General features: G+C 46.9%; 1 protein-coding gene across 4 annotated transcripts in view; it reads right to left on the bottom strand.

The window, feature by feature from the left end:
* The window catches only part of LOC133355996 (voltage-dependent L-type calcium channel subunit beta-4-like), a 179,262-nt gene that overhangs the window by 16,223 nt on the left and 146,941 nt on the right, over positions 1–16,098 (bottom strand). For all 4 annotated transcript variants that reach the window (XM_061573469.1, XM_061573478.1, XM_061573496.1 and 1 more), the window contains 5 exons: positions 8,911–8,930; positions 7,302–7,382; positions 6,071–6,129; positions 4,991–5,100; positions 1,042–1,193 (listed from right to left, as the gene is read on the bottom strand). In XM_061573469.1, coding sequence (XP_061429453.1) covers positions 1,042–1,193; positions 4,991–5,100; positions 6,071–6,129; positions 7,302–7,382; positions 8,911–8,930 — 422 coding nt within the window. The remainder of the gene's footprint in view (positions 1–1,041; positions 1,194–4,990; positions 5,101–6,070; positions 6,130–7,301; positions 7,383–8,910; positions 8,931–16,098) is intronic.

Here is a 16,098-nt window from a genome sequence, read left to right as displayed (position 1 = left end):
TAGCATTGCACTGATATTAAATTAAATTAACATCGTATCATACGTATAATACTGTATCAGTAATCAGACTACGTAACTTTGATAATCACAAATAAAAGATTATACTACTTCTAAAGCTGATAAATAATATGATTGCTTGCAAAAAGACATCCTCTCAACAAATGTCCTGACCATTGGGTTCCACTTACCCAGCGGTCTTTGATTCAAGGACAAGACCTACGGGGTCAAGACTAAGGATGAGGCCAGGAGCGACAAGGTTAGGGGCCTTTAAGTTTCAGGCGAGTTTCACGGCCAGTCAAGGCCATATCCTCCAGAACGGGGTCGGCAACCTGCGGTTCCGGAGCCGCGTGTGGCTCTTTAAGGACCGCTTTGTAACGTTATTGATCAAGGGTTGCTTGGTATTCACGTGCATTGCGGCTCTTGAAATATGGAGTTTTTTTACCGAATTAAAAAAATGGCTTCTTCTTGTTGTTATTTTGATTTCCGACCACTGCTCTGGAGTGAGGCCAGTGTCACGGGCGGTCAAAGCCGGACCCTCTAGACCAGGGGTGGGGAACGTCCGGCCCGCGGGCTGTATAAGGCCCACAAAATAATTTGTTCTGGCCCTGCCAAGGCTACCGCAGGCGGGACTCGAAAATCAATAAATCTAGGAGCAAACCTGGAAAAGCAGTTGCGAGTAGCAACATCATCAATACCAGCTAACATCACATGCCTCACCAAAGAGAAGCAATTCCAGCCATCACATTAGGGGTGAGTTAATTAAATGTTTGACCAAATATTACAGGCTAATTTTGTATGGCCCACGGATGATGTTATAAATATCCAAATGGCCCTTGGCAGAAAAAAGGTTCCCCACCCGTGCTCTAGGACTGAGGCCAGTTTCAAGGCCTGAGCATCTCGGCCGAATCCTCGGACCGAGGTCATACCCTCTTGAGCCAGCCTGGACGCCGAAGACTAGCCTCAAGGACCCAAGCCCGGCTGATACCCAGGCATAATTCATTCATTCACTTATCGACTACAAAACAATGAGTGCAGACGTACCTTGGGAGAGGCGACCTTGACGTAGACAATGATGGGAGCGAGCGAGGTCTTAGCGAGTTGTGTTGGGTGGTTGATGGTGTCGGCGTCCAGGACCACGAGCTGTAGCGTCCGCGCCAGCTCGAAGATTCGCTCGATCTCACTCTGCACCTCCGCTGCACCCCGCGGACAGGAGCGCGAGTGGCCACATGTACGCAAAGACAAAGATCCCCGGTATAGCCTTTAACAGACTGTTGGGGCAAGTTGTGTTAGCGAGCACCTATGGAGGCCGACAGGGCGCACAAGGGGGTGGGTGGCCAGCACCAAGCTTCGGCCGCCTTTGTCTCCCCAGTCGCGATGTTTACACACACCGCACCAGGCATTCATTCGAGGCTGAGTCAACCTTGGGGAGATTCAGATATTCGTCACTGATGTCGGCCGTGAGCAGGAATCGAACTCAGGTCGCCGGGTTCATAGCGCGGCGTGCAAGCCGCCACACTTCCGCTCCCAACACACATGCACAAACACGTGCACACACGCACAGAGATCCCCTGTTCAGTCTTAGAAACCATATGGGCAAGTGCTGTTCAAAACATCTGATCTTTGTACATAGACTATAAATAAGGCTGGCATGGCGCATGAGGGAGTGGAGTGTTCAGCACCACACACGTCCAGCCACCTTTTTCTCCCTTGTGCTTACGCTTTACACAGTGTGAGGATTATTCATTTAAGACTGAGTGGACTTCGGTGAGGCCCCAGTACAGGTTCAGATAATCACTTGCCACCGATTTTATCCGTGGCTGTGAATCGAACCCAGGTCGTTGGAATCGCAGTTCAGTGTGCCGACGATTGCACCACAGCTCCACGCACAGGCACGGGGCGTACACTCACAAAGACACGCACGGCATCGGCATTCTATCTTGAGGCCACAGCTAAAAGAAAAGTTTGAAGAACAAAACACCAATGTTTGCACAAAGTCACACATCAATATTTCGCTGCAGACATATATGCAACTCTTCCATTAGGCGATTGGTCTCCAAGATAGCGAGCGGACACTTCATAAGCAGCCATCCCATTATATGGGCTGACACCGCACATTTTCTATACCGTGAGACCTTGGTTTAATCCAGTGGTTCTTCTTAACCTGGGGTGCACGCACCTCCTGGGGGTGCGAGACATGACCAATTTTTGTTTTTTAAAGGTGAATCATCGAAGCACAAATTAAGCACGGGCACGCAAGTAACCGCCTACTTTGTTTCACCAAACCTACGTATCTATCAACATCATAAAAACAAATTCAAGCTTGAGAACAAAAGGCTGCGGCGAGGCCGCAGTGAAAGGTGAAGAAACCACCGGTTTAAATCGCTCGCGGAACGAAGCTCAGATTTTGAAAGCCGGGACCCTCAGCAAGGCGGGGTGCCGCTCACTGCGAGCCGGCCACCGGAAACTTGCCCCCGTTGGCGCCACCTGCGCCACCGACTGCGTTGCTTTGACAAAATGTAAAAACCTTCGCAATGCGGTGGGGCTAGGGGAGAGAGGTGGGTGGGGGGGGTTGACAAAAGGCACGTATGTACATACCTAGCACATCTGGATATGTGCGTAGCAACAGGCAGGGAAGGCAAAGGGAAAGGCAGAATGCAGGATATCAGTATTTGCATTGCATAGCGTTAGCATACCACAGCACAGCGGGGCAATGGGCATTAATGCGCAAAGTATCTGTATAAGCAGTATGGTTTGCACGTTTTTGAGTACAATTGAAACCAGACTCCTGCTTTTACAATACACTACTGCTGTCCAGCTGGTTATATCTTCAGACCGAGTGGCGCAGTGTTTAGAGCGGAAGACTTGCCATCGGAAGTTCGTGGGTTTTAAAGCCATTAAAATAGGTGCCACACGGCAGGAATAATTGCCATTTCTCATCTGATAGTGAGACTGGTCTCAGTCATAGGAATTCGGAATGTCCACCACTGGCTCACATGAGAGCCGCCGTATATATTTTGCCTGTTTACCCCGGAGAAAGTGTTTGAATGTGGCTCCACCCGAAGAGTTATCCCAAAGGGCACGATGCCGTTGGGCACATATGTAATTTGACACTTTAACAAAGTAAATTGCAATCGATTGTATTCATAATCACCTCTACGACATTCAACTTCTAGAGGCAGGAATCAAACAAGTGAACCCATGCAATGTGCTGCCCCACTGCCAAGCAATATGACCGGTGTTAGAAGGAGGGTGACTTTTAAAGAATAATAATTCTATGATTTCTGATCACACTCAAGTTTCCGGAAGTAACGTGATTGTAATCCCACATTTGGTCAATTTGAAAGTGAGTTGATCCAGATTCATTAGTAACGTTCATGGCTACTGTCATGTATTCAACTTTATAATATCGATTTACCCTCGCCAATAACAGCACGCTACTGTGATTGGAGGCTTTATGAATCAGCGTCATAATCGGCATAACTGCATTGGCTGCTTTCATCCTCACATTCGCCCAAGCTGCCAACCAATTCATGTCCCCCTCATTAATTGTCTCTGCAATTACTGTTTTAAAAAATATATAAGTAATCATGGAACGTAATTGGTACATGGTAATTAAAACTAATCTGTTCATCTTATCATATTCATAAGCATCCTTGTATCTACCATGGGAAGGTCGAATTTCTACCACTGGCTCAGTTGCTTATGCTGGACATATGCACTGCCCATTGCAGTGTGGAGAAATAATATGGAATAACCAGTACCTGCGTGTTGGTAATCTGATGACCGTAACACATTACTCTCCATCGCCGATTATGACCCAAAAGCCATCCAGCCACCGCCAAAACGACTGCTCGTGTACCGTATTGCCGAACAAAACAACGGAATTGGCACTTACGCTGCCCAAAAGCCAGCGACACTTTGACATTTTGCAGGAGAAGCACTTTAAAGGGATAGCGGGGGAAGGTAGAGGGAATGGGTAACAGATACTGCTGGTGCGCGGAACGTAAAATATCCAGCTCGGATCGTGCAGTGAACATAGCAACAGATGAGGTGTCCCGATAGGCATTGTTCAGCAACAATCTGTGACATTTATTCGTTTTTTAGCTGCAACGGTAAGGCAGACAGGTTAGCACAGATTGGAAGTCGAAAGAAATGCAATCAAGTGTAGTGCAAATTCAGCACCGGCGACGATAGACATCCAGGCAGGCGGCGGCGTCCAACACAGAGGGGCTGAAGAACGTTGAGAAAGCCGTGACAAAACCTGGCCACGGGTCGACACCGCTCACAATTGTCTCTCTGGGGGCCGAATAAGTGAGCGCCACTGTGTGCGAGGAGCCTTCAGTGGTTGTCTGTGCACAGAATCCGGATGCACCTCCAGAAGTGTGCAATTATCACCACCACCGCCTCATGGGGACAGATGGAGATGAGCAACGCCGCAACATTTGTTTGCCGAGGGAGATACTTTGTCCTGACCTGCACTTTGCTTATTTCCTATAAACCGGGCGGGTGGCGCTGCAGTCCCAGCTCGCTACTCATGAGCGGAAAGTCGTGAGTTCGAATCCAACGTTGGCACCGACTCACCGTTATGCCCTTCTGGGCCTACAGCATTGTCACCGCTTTGGAGAAACTGGCTCTCGTCCAGGCAATGTGGAAGTTCCACTGCTGGACTGGAGCAGCCAAAGATGTTGAGTGCCGCTTCATGTTTGCTTGAGCAAGGCGACGCTGAGACTTGACTCTGACAAAGATGGTCAAACCGTCAACTCTTTTATATTGTCTCCTGCTCCCGAATTCTTACAACCTTGCTCAATTCGAGAAACGCGCGAACCCGCATCTCTTCCGCGTTCAATAGCGTCGCTTTTTGCTGGCCACTTGGTGTGTTGGCCTTGTGATCCTACCACTCAACGACGGCGATAATTATGAATACCTGTGACTGTAGTTAGCAGAGCCCCCATTGGCTGCGGGTGTACATGGGAGGGCAACCGATGCTCACCAATGCTGGAGCGCGTGTTGGAGCGTTCGATGATGGCCCGCTTGCTGGGGTTGTTGAGGACAGAGCGCTTGGCGAGGGAGATATCGGCCGTCACCCGGGTGATGGAAATCCTGGCAGGATTCAGCAGAGTTGAGCATGAGGCGATGAATGGGTCGAGAAATGGCACAGCGCGATGCGGTGCGATGTCGACAAGAGCACCGGCGATGACGAGTAGGCTTTCGCTACTTCTGTTTTTCAAGATTAACACCAAGAGGTCATTGCAGGCAATACCGCCACAACGCACAACCACTTCAGTCCATCAACTCTGATGCAGAGTTGACGGCCGACCCACGAGGTCCGTTCTTACAGCCTCATCGGACTTGAGGGAGCTCTGGGTGCCACCCCAATACGGTTCTCAGCAACCTGCCCTCCTCCGTCCACATGCACCCCACCGAATTCCACTTTCTCTCCCTGATTACTTCTAATCAAGAATTGAAGAGAACAGGATAGTCTCATTTGCAAGAGTGACACGGGACATTAGTTTGCCAGTAGGGGGCGATGATTGCGACGTCTTATCCACAACGAGTAGCATTTTGGAAGGTCAATTTTCGAACGTGGCAAATTTGATCCCTGACACCGGCACACAATGGCCTACTCTTGTGAATGATGCCAGGGGATCTTTCACGTCTGCTGTGAAGCAGACGGCATGTAGTATTATTGCAGTTATGACAGCCGCAATGGTAATCAGAGTGGTTGCTGGATTTGAACTGTGGACCTCTGTGACAAGTGGCAAACGCGCTACTGCAGGGCCAGGACAAATGATTTCCCTACTTATGTATGTGTATGTATGTTGAACTTATTTCGGACTGTACGTAGCCAACCGTGCCAATCGGAGGTGTCGGGGGGAGGACAACAAAGCTGAAAGTAGCTCAAATAGAAATCTGCCAGGCTGAAACAGGATCCCAAACCAATGACCGTGTGTAAATGGGCCAGTGGCAAGCGTGATTAGCTGGCGTACTAACCACCCAGATAATATGATACAAGACGTCACTGTGCATTGGAGTAATACTGAATAATAGCACACACAATGCAGGCACTTACCTCCCCTCGAACCTGTGCTTTAAAAAGTCAAATAGTGCTTTCTGCATCATGTCCGTTACCTACACGCACAGAAAAAGAGATACACGTGTACATTCATTTTTTTTTACAGAACAATGTTTTTCACGCGCAAAAAGAAGAAACACCACGATTGACTGTTGCAAAAATAAATAACCTGATTGTTTTTTTTTATACTCTTACATCACAAGTATCTTTAATTAATAAGCATGGTCTTTAATGCAAACGAGTTGCACTAAAAAAGTTAAATTTGTACTCCGTAAGTGATGATTAAGATGACGGCTATTTGTCTATACCATCCTTACCGAGTCTTAGGAGTCTCTTTAGAGACCGTTCCGTTTGCTGATAATTATAAATACGTCTTAATTGAGGACAACAATTATATGGGTAATTAAAATAACAATGATTATCAATATCGTTAGACTCGTCAATGAAATGTCAAGCATTTGAAATTTCCACTATAAGGCTGCCCATGCATATGAATGCCACCAAACACTCAGTTGCATCAGGGACACGTCAAGATGACTTTTACTTGAAGAAGCCGAAGGTCGAACTGATTGTTTACACTTATATTGTACACCACACCTGAACCCAACCTCAAGACACATTACTGAACGACAGGAGAACACCATGTAATGGTGCAAAGTTGCATGACCATGAAACAATGTGAACAGAAAAATAATTCATCCTGGAATGAAACGAAAATCGTTTTCGAAGAGCCAGATTGAAAAATGACTCTCATCATTTGTCGTAAAGATGGCAACTGTCGTGGCTTTAAAGCCAAGAATGGCAAGTGAATAAAATCAAACAATTTGATATTCGCACAATCCGTATAGCACGAGGACTATCTGGCAGCCAGACACTGTGTTTCACAGTGGGGGACAATACTTCTTAGTGGATTTATCCGATTTTGTAATTTGCTAATAACGTTTTCCTCTTTGGCAAATGCGGACTGTGTGACACCAGCACGTGTGGCCTACTATTTCCCAAACGACATCACAAAGATCTTCAACGTCTGCCGTGAAGCAAACGGCGCGTAACCTTTTCATGCAAATGCGAGGATGGAATGGAATACACCCGCGGTAGCATCAACCGGGGCGGCAGCCGGTGCCAAACCGTGAACCTCTGCACCGCTCTGCTCGTCGGCCATGTCACCGTTAAGGGAAGCGGGCGAAGTGACATTACGCGTCGAGTGACGGCCTGGTGCAATGCAAACCTCGTAGCCTTTAAGAGAGGGCCCCACCAATACCACGGGCCTCATGGACGGCACCACATCGTACGGAGGCACATTCTCCAGCTGGGGGTTTTCAAAGTACACACACACGCGCGCACACACACACACGTGCAGGCATGCGCGCACACATATACACGTGCACACAAGCACACACGTGCACGAAATACACGCATGTGCACATGGACGCACATGCACAATATATATTCAGAGGCGCGTACGCACAGGCAAGCACGTGCACACATGTTACATATACATACGTAGAGACACATGCGTGCACAGGCATGCAAGTGTTCAGATGCACACATGAAGACACAAATAAGCATACACGCGTAAGTGAACATACATGCATATATATGCACGAACCAGACATGCAATGAGTGGAGCATTCGAATATGTGTACAGATACAATGCACATGAGGTACATCCGCCGCAAGTATAGATGTAAGGGTAGACACACACACAAATGTGTATGGGTGCATGCAGAGTGAACACGTGTGCAGCACACACACACATCGACATACATGCCACACAAAACCACACACACCTATTAATCACCGTCTGAGTTTTGTCAAATGTGCAGGTTAATTCATATTCCAAACGCACAGGTTTTAAATTATAAAACAATATATTCATGAAAACATTGCATATAACACTAAAAGTATAACGTTCTTTCAAAACAGGAATTGCTGAACGAATAACGGAAATTACAGAACCGAAATGTCGTGAACATTCGTATAACATTAGTGGATGCACTGTATAAAGGCATTTTAATTTTTCTGGTAATTAACATTTTTGGAATTGTATTTTGCACAAATAATTATTGGTGGGGGTCGAGACGTTGCACTATATCACAAAGTACTCCGGTGTTCTGGAAGGGCTTTTCAGAAAATGCATGCAACTTTTAAACAAACCTCATAGTACAACATTAGTAATTAATATTGTATTGTAATTAAGTCGTGAAAAAAAAACACACAACTTGTTAAGCACATTTCAACAACAGAGATTTGTCTATGGGTATATCTTATGCACAGAATTTATGAGCCCTGTCAATTTTAACTGAAAGTGCCTTCATTTATTATGCATATATGTGCTTTTGGTTAAGGGCTTCGATCAAAAATTGGTCTATTATATATATGCATTGGTGTACACATTTAATGTATATACGGTACTATACATCAACTTTAAAATGACATTATTTCAAATAACCTTATATTTCAATAAAATTACAAGGTTAATTAAAATGCAATAGTTTCAGTGTACATAATTCATACTACTTCATGGGAAGTTAACAGTGGTCACCCTATGGAGCAATTGTCCTTGCCATAGAAATGTGGAATTTCCACCTCTGGCAAAGGACTGCCAATGGAGATTAGCATAATCCATGCAATGCTCATTCGAACAATGTCACACAGTTAAAATTTATTTTTTAAATGTGCAAAAGTCATTCAGACCAAATTAATATATAAAAGGTATCCTAGAAATTATGAATTAATTTGATTCAATTTAAACTCCATCATATACTTAACGCCTGCAACTCAACGAAATTGCAGCAGCAGCAGCAAACAATGTTATACTGTCACAGCAAACTTACCGATTTTTGTTTCTGTTTTGCTATGGGCGGAGAATGTAGCAGGATCGGCAGACAAACACACGACAGACAGACAGACACAGACGGACATACGAACAGCAACAGGGGAGAATAGAACAGGGTCAATTGTGCTTCTCGTGCAGTTACGGGATCAAACGGCAGGATTGGGTGCGTCTGGCTGTTAGTTCGACGCGAAACACAAGGACGGTCAGTGGCATGAGTCGTCGAGTCGAGACGAAGCACTTCGTGCCTTCTTTTAGCCCGCCCCCCCCCCCTCTAGATACGTTACATTCATTTGCATACCACATTCTGATAAGCTCCCCCCCCCCTCTCCTCCCCCCTCAACTTGTATTTAAGGGCTTGCATCTTGAATCCCTGCCTCACTTGATGCAGCAAATCTGGCTGTGACGGTCCCACCTGATGACGGAGACTTGTGTTGCCTCCGAAACGTCGTGATTTTTATTTTATTTTTATTAATTTTAATTTCATTTTTTATCTACGTGACTTTACCGAAAGAACTAAGAGTACGAAGGATGTTGACAGCTTCTAGAGACTCTTAATGTTCACGAGACTACATGACGGTTATTCGGAGAGGCTGACTTGAGCCCAAACAAACAAAAGTCAAGAGGCCATCATAGCCAATTCCAGTGATGCCACCACACCTCACTTGTCTACTTCTGCCAAATGTCTCAACTGTCGCGCATTCAACATCGGAACAACGTGGCCTGCGCTGACAGTATCATTGCCACATCTGGCTCGAGGTATTCCGCTTGGTCCCTGACCTCTGGATGCCAATTAAATGCCCGTATCAATAACATGCCCCTCCTTTATCCTGCACAGATACCCCACCCATCAGAAATGTCCTCTTTATGATTACTTCTGCAATGCCACCCTGCCACGTTCTCTCCTGAACTTTCCAAGTTGCTCACAGTCTGTCAAGCAATTCCTCGCATCCAGAAGCTCGTTTTCTAGATGCCTTGTTAAAAATCCAGCTCCTGAGTCGGATTGTTCGTCAATTCCCTACACAGATAGAATTATCTTGGCTCTATCACTTGACACCTGATAGGCCAGTCCCTGGTGCTATCCTGAACTCCATCATTACCCTTAGCCACAACCATGAGAGTAATTGTAACCCAACCGCAGCCCTTACTCTTAATACCATGACCTGCAACCCTAATATTAACCACTAACCCTCGTCTCGGCCTCAATAAAAAAAACATGACTCATAACCATAACAAAACGCTTTACAATGTCTCTAGCATTAGCCTTAATAGCAGCGATAGCTTTCGCCCTGGCTACGAACTCCTATACCTATTGCAACCTACGATCATATTCGTGGGAATAAGAATGCCAATTATTCAGAAATAAAAAATTTCACCAAGTATCAAGTCCTTTTTCTTATTCAAGAGAATCCCGCAATTGGATATTTGAACGTATCGGCGGTACACCGCTGGTGCGCGATTCGCAACCACGGTCGGAAAATATTGCGGGGGTGGTGGTGGTGATGCGTCAAAATCAGTTCCGGTGATGTTGAAGCAGTCTGGGGACGAATGTCAGCTCAAATGAAGATTTCACCGTTTTATGAGGACCGCTGAGTTACGCTGCACCATTGTGCCGCCGATACGTCCATTTGACAATTTCTAGTAACGAGTTCTTGGCATGTGGGAGGCAACTGGGAGCATCCAGAGCAAACCCACCCCACATACTTCGGGAGTAACCATCAACACTGCCATCTCCAAGCCACATCGCTGCCCAGGCCTACAACTCTCGGTATTCAGAGACAGTATCCCATCCAAGAAGAAAGCAGACATCGCCTGCTTAGCTTCTAAGATCTGATGAGATCAGGCACATTCAGGGTGATTTGCTTGCGGGCAAAATTCTAAGGAAGATAAGTCGCAGGGCTGCCAATGGGAGACCACCACTGGCTCCAACCCGTTTGAGGGCGACACTTTGATGTCTGTGAATAGCATCGTGTACCCATTACAACTTGCACAGGCACATGGCCTCCACATTAAACAAGGGCCCCACATATTCTCCTTGCTTCTGTCCATGTCTCTGTCTGTGTTCATCGGTATCTCAACGTGTCTTTTTTTCCATTCCAGACTCTCTCGCCCCATGTATTTTCCTGTGTCTTTATTTCCATCAGCATGTATTTGTGTTGACTTAAAGCTTTCCTGACTGCAGGAATTCATACTCTGTATCTTTCGGTGAAGCCACGTAAATAGAAAAATAATAAAAATTATATTTTTCTTTTTTTAATTTAATGTTATTTTTATTTCATAGTTATTTTATTTTCTTATTTATATCTTTTTTATTTTTTTATTTTTCTATCTACGTGGCTTCACCGAAAGACCTAAAGAGTATGTATTTGTGTGTCTCTCCCTCTCTGTCTCTGCCACTCTATTATCATGTCAACATTTTTCTCCGTGTGCATCTGTCTCAATGTCTGTGTGTGTCTGTAGCTACAATTCCTCTTCTCTCCATCTGCACAAAGTCCCACTAACTCCACCGTGCTGCGAGCAGCTCTAGAGTAGGTCCCTGATTACTTCAAGACTCGCTAAACAAATCCTCTCATCACCACACAAACATACCAGCCACACTGTTGTATGTACAATCACCATTATCATCAGCCATTGAGGGCCTACCCAAGTCACAATTTCCCACGGTCCCACGAAGCAACAATCCATTCAGCTATTGGACATGATCTGATCTCACCGCTCCACCTCTTGCTGTCCTCTCAGGCCTGTTCCCTTATTTGGCTGCCAATCTGTCATGAGTCTGGACCACCAGCCATCAGCACTCACAGGGATGTGTCCCGCCCAAGCCCTCCAAAACTTTTCACAACAGTCAACGCGATGTCCTTAATTTGCGTGCATTCTTTAATCCGCACGAGAATCTTTCTGTCGCTCAGTGTAATCACCAAGCATGCCCAATCTCCCCACGCATTTTTCAACTTCGGCTCCTCTTTCTTCAGGGATGTGTGTCAGAATCAATGAAGGCTACGGAATGTTATTGTACGAACAATAACCCTTGGACTGATACCAACTGTGGGGGGTTCCGTCAGGCGGAATTGCAAAGCATGCGGTTAGTGAAGCCACCGAGACAGACCTCTCAAGTTTCACAAGCGTGGCATCCAAAAGTTGGCAGAAGGATGTCTCACACGCTTCACCCAGAATTATCACTTTGCATATATATAGATATACAGTATACGAACCCAACATAAGGCATCGACTACCTAGTTTGCCACAGGTCCATCTCGCCAACCACGCAGCGGCCAAAATCGATCGCTGCCCGCCTACCGACTTGAGAGGTCTGATGAGGAACGCCGAGATGCGCGGAAAACGGGGGACAAATTAACGCGGGGAAATGTCTGCGGACATAAGGACTCACCGCGACGGCTAACAAAGCCACGGCGCTACGCACGTGCACACGCGCGCTGGCTGCATTTACCTTTTTAAAGAAATGGTATCGTTTGTGCTTTGCATTTGTGCAGGCGAGCGGGCGCACTGGTGATTTTAGCGAGCAGAGACTGGGCTGTGGGTCGCTGTCCGTTGCCTCTGAGGCCGTGGCCTCTGTGATGCGGACGGGCGAGCGATGCACATGACACGGCACACGGGACACACACACAAACGCACGGCATGCGTGCTTTCAGCATGCCTTGGCCAGGGAATCGAACCTAGTTTGGCTGGATTGCAGCACTCCTATGCCACGGTGTTGAAGTGTCTCTCTGCTCAACTATTGTGGGGGTGGCGCTCGCTTATATTTGCGGTTCTGAGATTTCAAGTTCCTATGTTGTGGTTTCTATGTGATGGTCACTGTTGCCTACCCGTAAAGTGAAAGTACTTAACCACAGCGGTCGGATGGATGGGCTAAGTTGACACTTGTCTGGAAATGTTGTTTATGATTTGCAAATATATTGTTTTTAAAATGGACAATTGCATTATTATGATTGCCCTCCCTTTATCAATCCACTGCTGAATGAAGGCCTGCACATTCTGTGTTCACGTCAGAATGTTTGGTCAGTGTGGGTTAGAAAGAGGCATCTAAGACTGGGTTCAGATGTCACTCGTCACAGATGCCAGCCGTGGCTGGGATACTCAGGTCACCGAGTTCATAGCATGGTGTGCCAACCACTGTGTCACTTCGCCCCACAAGTTATACCATAAGTCTGTAAGGGTCGCTTATAGCGAACTCTCTAAATTATTTCCGCCACCACGAACTGCATAAACTGACAGCCTCGACATTGGAGCGGGTACAGCTGTGCCTCATTGGCTTAGCTGTCACACTGACAACGGCCGACACGTTCAAATGCTGGCACCGATGTACGCGATTGGCTGCCCACTGGCGATCAGGTGACCGGTGAGTCGTCAGTGGGAGAAACCGATTGGTGGAACGGTTCGAAACGCGAAGCCGATTGGTGGAACGGTTCGAAACGCTGAGAGCCTGGGAAAAAATGTATGGCTAATTATCTTAGCTTATTTTAAATTTACACAGCACCTCTGATGGTCGGTTAAAGACCCGTTGGGGTAATTATCGTTGGATTGACTGAACGGGCGAGATGCGGTTCAGGGGGGTTGCAGTGGGGGCGGGGAGGGAGTCAGCTATACAAGGGGTTCGAGTAAGAAAGCATCAGGGCTCACTCGGGACTCTACTCCGTACGCGTCGTGTCAACGGCAATAAACCTTCCCGAGTGAACTACGTGGTCCGAGTCCTCCTCTTCACATCTGACAACATGAAGTGAACGATATGCGCATGCTAATTTGTATTGGACGGTGGGGGGGGCATGTGGTGCTGCGATTAGAGCGCCCGATTCGCAAGCAGATGGCCAAGTTCCAGTCGGGGGTTGATGCACGCACGATGTTCAAACTACACACAGCCTGTAATCCCGAGGGCTGGATTAAAAAGGCACAAGGCAACGTATGCCAGGCTGTGCGAGACAGTTTTAAAGGGATTAATTAGCTACATGTCAATGTAATCTGGATTTTGTTTTTGTTTCATCCACCGTCTTAGCAATACTTAGTAAGCAATACAATTTGGCACGTTTGTCGAGTGCTTCTTTTTTTCCTTTCCGGGCACTGCCCTGGCCGGGCGTTCGCTCTGGGGGGCGCAACTCTGCCACTCCGGTCACCGCCGTGGGTCAACTTGATGGCCAGGAGCGGCGGCGACCCAGCCGAGTCGAGGGCCTCCTCTGCGGCTGTTGAGCCAAGCCTGTGGTGTCGTCGTTGTCGGAAGGCCCGCATTGTCGTCAGAAGGCCACGTTCGTACATAGGACGCGCCCCAGGATCAGTGATAACGACGGCTGCGATTCGACGGATTGGAAGTGGGGTTGGTGGACCACCAAGGGAAGAGCTACATTTGCGAAAGGCCCACCTGCTGGGAAATATCGGGGCAAGTAAGAGGCAGTTTAAGAAGAGAGGTGCCAACCAAACTGTACGGCAGTTTGGTTGGTTTGGGTTTTTTTCCGTGCACTCCGGCTTCACGTAATGTCGGAAAAGGCTTGGTGTTCCAACATTACAAATAGGTCATTGAAAAGGATTCCTAGGCTCTGCAAGAACGTGTTGAGAAAACATAGAACGAAATGATTGTCATTATTAAAGCTGCATTCATATTGTACATGCTGAGCAGCTGATCGAAAATGTACATTCTAATGATGGGGGCCCGCAGGAATGTGGAACTTGCACCAATGGCTAACAGCTGCCAAGGCAGTCAAGTCCATGTGCCAAATGATGAAGTACGGTTGTAATAATCCCTTCGACTCGCATGGCGTGGGGAGGCCTTCATCCAGCAGTGGTTAGCACACTCCATTGCTAACTCGGTGATCCTTCACGAACCCACACTGACCAGTGTCAAGTACGGTTAAACCACCCCTGTGATTAAGATGAAGGCTGTTTGACAATCTAGCAGTGGGTTGATGGGGCTGTCATGGAATATATAAATAATGATTATTTATAGGAATTATTATTTATACGTGTTAATATTTTATTTTTACACTGGAAAAAAATTCGTATGTATATGGCCGAGTGGCACTATGATCAGTGCTACCAATGCCCAGTGAAAAAGTTGCAAGTTCAAATCCAAGTCAGGGTAAATAAAATTAGCACAAGTATGCAGAAAGTCAACAGAGGTCATCCTATTAAAAATAAATTACTCCAGCCATGAGAATGTGGAATTTGCACGATTGGCTTCAGGCTACCAAAGGAGATCAGTACCTCCCCATACTCACTACTCAATGCCATATGCTTGTCTATCCCATATATGATCCATATATAAATGTCTGAGTGTGTCTTTAAATAAGCGGACAACTACAATCGCACGTCTGCACGCCACACATTACCCACATCAGTGACGGCGGAGTGAACGATTGAGCCATGGGTTCCTGGGCCATGTCCAGACATTAAACACCTGTCCCTTTAGAAGGTACGCAGCCTATAAAACAGTGTTCTTCACTAATTTTTCTGGGGGGGAGGGGGCACTTTCGCTGGTAAGACATCAATGTGAAGGCCGCTACAACATTTGAAACCATTGGAGTTTGATAGCACGATGGGGGGGGAGGGGGGTGGTGTTATCACGTGTTGAGTATTGTCAAGGGGCGCACATCAGGGGCCGCACTAAAGGCCACCAGGGGCCGCCAGAGGCTTGCAGGCCTTGCAAGAAGAACGTTGCTATCGACTATGGAGGTCTGCTGCCAGATCTAACCTGCACCTTGCCCTCGTCCTACAGCAGCAGCTATCCCCGCGGTACCAATCCCCACACCTCAATACCCCTCGTTTAACTGCCGATGTTCAATATCTCCCGTGTCTATAGCATGCGTTGAGCCCCTATTTATAGAGCACACGTATATGCACATGGTTTCATGCTACCATGGTGCATATAAATGCATGTGTATATTAGTGTGTTAGAACCGTATTCTCCGGGTCACAAGACGTGCAGGTTTTCTTACCCCTGTAATTGAAAGCAGAAGTTTGGGCTGTGTGATAATCTGGTGTGTGTGTGTACATACATGTGTGGGGAGCATTGATGCAGTGGTTAGCATACTCTGCTACGAACCTCGCGACCCGAATTCAATCCCCTCTCACGACCAATGATAGTGGCAAAGAGTTTAACCGGTCCTGGGCCTCCCCTAAGTCGACTCAGCCACAAATGAGTACCTACTGCAGAGTGTAAACATCAGCACCTGAGAGACAAAGACGG

The sequence above is a fragment of the Lethenteron reissneri genome, chromosome 7 (genome assembly GCF_015708825.2).
Source record: "Lethenteron reissneri isolate LAM-NWPU_2019-01 chromosome 7, ASM1570882v1, whole genome shotgun sequence".
NCBI classification, from domain to species: Eukaryota; Metazoa; Chordata; class Hyperoartia; order Petromyzontiformes; family Petromyzontidae; genus Lethenteron; species Lethenteron reissneri.
Note: the sequence above shows the minus strand (reverse complement) of the source record. Positions and strands in the feature narration are given on the sequence as shown.